At 47.5% G+C, this 7,060-nt stretch overlaps 1 protein-coding gene across 1 annotated transcript in view; it reads right to left on the minus strand.

Moving 5' to 3' along the window:
* Abcc3 (ATP binding cassette subfamily C member 3) overlaps nt 1–7,060 on the minus strand; it is a 50,879-nt gene that overhangs the window by 1,930 nt on the left and 41,889 nt on the right. The window contains exons 29-30 of the mRNA XM_031352772.1: nt 6,333–6,499; nt 1,157–1,351 (exon numbers count right to left, since the gene is read on the minus strand). Coding sequence (XP_031208632.1) covers nt 1,157–1,351; nt 6,333–6,499 — 362 coding nt within the window. The remainder of the gene's footprint in view (nt 1–1,156; nt 1,352–6,332; nt 6,500–7,060) is intronic.

The following is a 7,060-nucleotide window of genomic DNA, read 5'->3' on the forward strand; positions in this document are numbered from 1 at the left end:
CCCCCCGCTTCCTTCCCATGAGCTCTAATTACAGTTTCTGTAACCTCACTCATAATTTCTGCCTGCTCTTTTAGAAGGTGTGAACTCCCAACCCCCACGATGGGGCCCAAGCCTTCTGCCCTAGGGCTGCTGGGGAATGAGTCTGGCCTCCAGATGCAGAGCCCAGCATTTCCAGCTACTGGAACTCTGCTCCCAGTGGGGTTCTGAATGGGAGTGGAGGTGGAATAGAGATGGGTCAGACACAGGGAAGCATTAGTTAGACACATCACACACACACACACACACACACACACACACACACACACACACACGCTAACCGCATACGGACACTTCTAAGAGAAAGTATGCAGACTTCAGTGGACCCATCACCCTGCCTAAGGAAGCCAAGAGATTCTGAGGGCAATCCTTGGGGGAACGAGTGCTAGGGAGACTCACAATAAATGGGCCTTAAGGGGGCTAGGGAGCAAACTGACACCTCTCAGCGTTATCCTTGGTTTAACCATTATTTTATTGACTCCTTAACAGCCATTCTGAGAGGTCTGGAGCAGGTCCAGAAAAGCCTTGCAAGTTGCCCATAGTTACACAGTAATCAGGAGCTCAGTGCTCTCTGACACAGAGCCTTCTCCACAAGCATCAGCTCTTTCTGGCACTATTAGGGTCCAGTCACCGAGGATGGGACTCAGGAATCTGTTCTGTACCTCCCAAGCAGCTTTATGGGATATGGCTGGTGTACTTCCCTGTCCCAGATGGTAGCAGTGAGGTACGTGGGGCAGGGGGAGACCAGCTTGTGGACATGCAAACACTCCCTCAACAAACTCAAGAGTGTCCTGAGGGGCCATTCCGATTTCCTTACCCATCAACAGTAAGGACCACTGGCTCCTCTGTGGTGGTCCCTGCGGTTTCCAATGTCTAGGGAGCCTGGTGCACGTTTCCCTACACTAGTCATTCCGAAAGGATCCTGTATCTTTCTTTGCAGGTGTCATTGCCCCAGTTAGCCCTGTTCTATTCTATTTTGTAAGCAAAGCTTGGGAATTCCACTCAGTGGCCCCATACCATAGCCAATTACAAGAGTCTCACACCCAGATCCTTTCATTGGTCCTGCCTCTTCCTGACTCCCAGGTGACTGCAGATCCCCTCCTTCACTTCCTGGACTCACCTGTTGTAGTCCATGATTGTGTTGAGTCGGTGGGCGATGGTCAGTACAGTGCAGTTTTCAAACTGGGTACGGATGGTGCCCTGGATGAGGTCATCCGTCTCCAGGTCAATGGCAGCAGTGGCCTCATCTAGAACCAGGACGCGGCTCTTCCGGAGCAGGGCTCGGGCTAGGCACACAAGCTGCCTCTGGCCAACACTGAGAAAGAAGGCAGGTGTTTCCAGCTAGGTGCCAGGGCTACCCTCCTTTCTAACATGTCTCTCTCCACTCCTTAGTAGCCCAGGATTGCTTCTCTACCTTTCCTGGTTCTGCCACAGCTCTCCAGGAGCAGGGACAAGGACTTGTACCATAATGAGGCATCGGGAGGGCTAGAGCCAGAGCCAACCACCACTGTGAGGGCTCCGTTGTAAATATTCTCAGGTCTCTTTTTCCTGTGCTTCCTTCCTGACCACTCTGCAACTAGTACCACTGTATGCCTTCAGCGTACAATATCAGCCAATCACACTTTACTAAGAATATATGTTGGGATTGCTCTTCCTGGATATGTACATACAAGCCACTCATGTCATCTTGCTAAAATTATGATTACACCATCTGACAGTCATCTACACACACAGGGAATATAGAGACTGTGGCTCTGTTTGGGAGACATGTAAGGGAAGAACCTTGGGACTCTCCATTTTTGTTCACTGTGAACCAGGAGGGCTGATTCTTGTTGTTGTTGTTGTTGTTTTTTGTTTGTTTTTTGAGACAGGGTATCTCTGTGTAGCCCGGGCTGTCCTGGAACTCACTCTGTAGACCAGGCTGGCCTCGAACTCAGAAATCTGTACCCGACAGGAGGGCTGATTCTTATCTTCCACCTCTGGCCTTGAAAACCAGAACCAGTAAACAAAGCAAGGCTGTGTTCCCAACCACAGAGGCCACAGCAACACCTCCCCTCTCCACACACCCCCCACCTCCACACACACCCAAGGACAAATATCTCAATCCTTCCCAGAGGGGTGAGTCACAGCCAGAGTAAAGACTGGCCTCCCTCCCTGGCCTCTTCCCGCAACTAATGAAGGTTTTGGCAGCAGAATGAGCTGCCAGATAGAACTCAGGGCTGATTAATGGTGGGCCTGGCACAGGATACAGGTTATACTTAAAGTGACCACAATCTCACTGAGGGAGAAGGAGGGACCATTTCAGTCTCTGATCCTGGTGTAAAGGACTACAGACACTCTGGGGGCAGTGCTGGGGACCAGCAGACAGCCAAGAGCTCTAGAGACAGGGATTGGAGAGTCCCTACTGCCACCAGCCACACCCCCATGTGCTTAGGTAAGTAAAAGCCAATTAAAGATGCACCTTTACCCTTACAGACTTTTTTGGAGGGGGAGAGAAGGTGCTGTACTGGGAACTGAACCCAGACCTCACATTCACTAAGCCAGAGCTACATCTCCAGCCAAAGCTGGCCTTGAATTTTGAATTCTCTTGGGGCAACTCGTTGGGATTACAGGTGTATGTCATCAGACCCCCACCACATGTTTTTGATTGGAAAGAGCATTGTGATGAAGCAAGGACAGTAATTGGGGACAAAAGTCTCACACTTTCCTGAGTCCCTTGCCCTGTCTCTGGCTGCCCATGCAATTTTGGGCAAGTAATTCCATTTCTATTTCCGGTCCATGGGGCAACAGTAAAGATTAAATGAGATGGTGGAGGCCAAAGTACTTTGAATACCGCAAAACATTAAGCACTGGTCAGATGTGACCTTTTGTTTGTTTGTTTCAAGTTTTGAAACATGAGTATGTGCTGAATATAAAGATGGGGGAAAAGGGGTTAGGAATGTAGGTCACAGTAGAGTGTGTCTGAGCATGTGCAAGGTCTTGGGTTCGACCCCAGCACCAGAAGGAAAAAGTAAGAAAAGAAGAGAGGGCAGAAAGGGGAGAGAACTCATTGACACTTCACAGGAGTGTATGTAGGCTAAGTGCTTCTCAGCAGAAAAGACCCAAGACTGCTTCCTTCAAAGTGTAGCCGCTGACTGACCACATCTGGCTCTTTCAGACTTGAATTTTAGCTACTCTAGACAGAGCTGTGCTGAAAGTGGAAAATACAACCAGGTGTGCCTCATCTTAGGAGGCAGAGGCAGAGAGAGTGGGACAGAGGGAAAGAGGGAGGGAGGGAGAGAGAGAAAGAGAGAGGCAGAAAGAGAGAGCGAGGCAGAAAGAGAAGCAGAGAGACAGAGGTGAGATCTCTCTGAGTTTTAATCCAGGCTAGTATACATAGCAAATTCTAGGACAGCCAGGGCTACTTACATAGAGAGATCTTATCTCAAAAATCAAACAAAAACAACAATAACAAGACAAAAAAAAGAAAACAGGAAATACAGGATTCTAAACTGTGAAAAACACAAAATGCAATATATCCATAACAACTTCTTTCTTTCCTTTTTTTTTTTTTTGGTTTTTTGAGACAAGGTTTCTCTGTGTAGCTCTGTAGACCAGGCTGGCCTCGAACTCAGAAATCCACCTGCCTCTGCCTCCCAAGTGCTGGGATCAAAGGCATGTGCCACCACGGCCTGGCTCTTTCTTTTTTTTGAGACAAGGACTCATCATGCAGCCCAGAGTGGCTTTAAATGTCAGGTGGTCCTCCTGTTTCAGCTTCCCAAGGTCTGGAATGATGAGCACATATCACCTAATAGCTTTTATACTGATGACACAGTGAATGTTATTTTAGATACATTAGCCTGAATGAAATGTGCTATTACAATTTATTCCAGGACCTGTTTAGTTAGGTTAGTGTTTGGGGGTCGCATATCAAATATCCTTCATATCAGATATTTACATTATGATTTATAATAACAAGAGTTTATGAAGTAGCAACAAAAATAATTTTATGATTGGGGGTCACCGCAATAAGAGGGACTGCATTAAAGGGTGGCAGCATTAGGAAGGTTGAAAACCACTGAGTCAGATTGTTCAGTGGACCAAGGTGCTGGCCACTGGGATGATGGTCTGAATTTGATCCCCATAGCTCACATCTTAGAAGGAGAGAACCGGATTCTGTAAGTCATCCTACACATAATTGTCACTAAACAAATACTTAAAATTTAAAAAATATTTATTCTGCTGGGCAGTAGTGACACATGCCTTTAATTCCAGCACTTGGGAGGCCTGAAGAGGGCACTGGGTCCCTTGGAGTTGGATTCTCAGGCAGTGATGAACCATCTGATGTGAGTGCTGAGAATCAAACTCTGGGCCTCCAAAAGAGGGTAGAGTGTTCTTAACTACCAAGCCAGCCCCAAATTAGTTAATTAACTCACCTGTGTATTCTTGTCTATTTGCCTCTCTTGTTATCATCAGCTTAATTATTGTGTGTGCGTGTGTGTAAGCTGTGTGTGGGCAAGTGTGGAGGCCAGAGGACAAGTCTGTAGTGTCAATTCTCTTCTCTGATCACCAGGTTTGTGTGACAAGCACCTTTCCCCATGGAGCTGTGTCATCAGCCAGTGCCTCTTTTGAGAAGGGGTATCACCATCGTGGTGGTTTGGATAGGTATGGCCCCCAGGGATTCATGTGTTTGAATAGTTGGCCCCACAGGGAGGGGCATTGTTAGGAAGTATTGCCTTGTTGGAGAAAGTGAGTCACTGTTGGGACCGCGTTTGAGATTATAAATGCTCAAGCCATGCCCAGTGTAACGTACTGTCTTTCTTCTGGGTGTCTGTGGATCAAGATGTAGAACTCTTGGCTCCTCCATCACCATGCTTGTCTGCACACTGCCATGCTTCCTACCATGATGACAATGGACTACACTTCTGAAACTGTAACTCAGACCCAACTAAATGTTTGCCTTTAAACATTTAAACATAAGAGTTGTTGTGGTCATGGTGTCTCTTCACAGAGATGGAAACTGTAACTAAGACAACTGTGCTGCCCATTAATGTGGTTACTAGAAAGAAATATATATATATATATGTTTGTGGCTTGCATTATATATATTTATGTTATTATTTTTTAAAAGACATTTATTTCATGTATATGAATATACTGTAGCTGTCTTCAGATACCCCAGAAGAAGGCATCGGATCCCATTACAGATGGTGTGAAGCCACCATGTGGTTGCTGGGAATTGAACTCAGGACCTCTGGAAGAACAGTCAGTGCTCTTAACCACTAAGCAATCTCTCTAGCCCATATATATGTTATTTATTACTTTATTTATACAGTCGTTTTGCCTACATGCATGTCTATGTACAACATGTGTGCAGTGCCCACTAAAGCCAGAAGAGGAGGGTAGATTCCCAGGAATAGGAATTACAGCCAATTTTCAGCTGCTGTGTAGCCATTGGGAATTAAACCTGGGTCCTCTGAAAGAGCAGACAGTGCTCTTAACGGCTGAGCCATCTCTCCAGTCCTCATCTTATTACTAGGGAGTACAATTTGAGCAGACATAGGTTATCATCCCTATTTTATAGTGAATGTAAAAGAGACAGAATGGTTAAGCAACTTGTCCCAAATTACACAGCAAGGGCTAGAAATATGGCTTAGCAGTAAAGAGCTTGTCTAGCATTTGTGAATCTAGCATCAGAAATGAAGAAACTTAAACAAAATACAAAAGAAAATCTAGGTATCTTGAGGCTTTGGACTCAGTAAGAACAGACTGCTGATTCCTGGAACACATAGCCCTGGGGCTTGGGTCATGGAGCCTGAGGGTGAGGGTAGAGCGTCACGGGAAATGCAGAGAGTGCCCACTTTATACATTCCTGAGCTGGTTACCTCCATCCTGGCCAGCTTTCTCTTTCTAGAGCAGCACGCCCTTCCTCTCACTTGTTCCATAGGTACAGGACCCCGGAGCCCAGAAGATTCCAGCAAGGGTGGAATTGTTTTGTCTGAATGTCACGGGATCAAATTAGATGAGAGCCAGAGCTGGTTCAAATCCCAGGCGTGCCTTCCCTCAGCTGTGCAACTTTGGTTAACTCCCTGCCCTCTCTGAGTTTGTTTCCTAAACTGCAAAGTGAGGCTTGTGTGAGGAGCCTTGGAGAGGCCCCCTAAGCCTGCTGAGAATGTATCTCATACAAAATAACACCCCTGTGCAACTCTGGCTGAGGCGCATGCGTGTGTGGATCAGTGGTCATCTGGTTTCTCTCCAGCACCTATAGGGTCCCCAGGGTGGGGCAGCATTCATGACATGTCCACTCTCACGCCTACCTGAGATTATCCCCACCCTCAGCACACTGGAAATCCAGGCCTGCTGGCTGGCTGCTCACAAATGTGTTCAGGTGGGATAGCTCCAGGGCCCTCCAGATATCCTCTTCCGAGTAACGGCCAAAGGGATCTAGGTTCATGCGCAAGGTGCCCGAGAACAGGATAGGGTCCTGAAGACATAAGAAGATAAGAGAGAAGTAGCTTAGATCCTATAAGGAGCGTGAAGTTAGAAAAGCAATGGAAACAGCAGTTCTCTGCTCTGTCCTCCGTCCTCCGGAAGGAGGACTACCAGGGTGATAAAAGCTGTCTGTGGGGAAGTGATAAACCTCGGCTTGGCCAGTTGCTAAGTCCCCTGCTGAAGCAAGAACCAGTCTCCACTAATCTGTCTGAAGTGTCTATTCAGCATTAAAACACACACACACACACACACACACACACACACACACACACACACACACACACACGAGCCAGAAAAGGCTGTGCCAGTAGAAACTGTGGAACTGGGAGAGAAAGACAGGACACCTCAGAATTGCAGTGCTTGGGAGGAGCCTGTGGGAGGAGCCTGTGGGAGGAGCCTGTGGTCCTTCTCAGTTGGTAGCCTAAGAGCCCAAGAACAATCCTGACTGGCCAAGGTGCCTCCCCTTCCAGATTTATGCCTGCGGGTCCTTGTGTTGACTGTGCTCCCCGCTGTGGAGATGCTTTCCCCCCCACCCACCCCCCTCTGGAGGCAT

This window comes from Mastomys coucha, unplaced genomic scaffold (assembly GCF_008632895.1).
Source record: "Mastomys coucha isolate ucsf_1 unplaced genomic scaffold, UCSF_Mcou_1 pScaffold5, whole genome shotgun sequence".
NCBI lineage: Eukaryota > Metazoa > Chordata > Mammalia > Rodentia > Muridae > Mastomys > Mastomys coucha.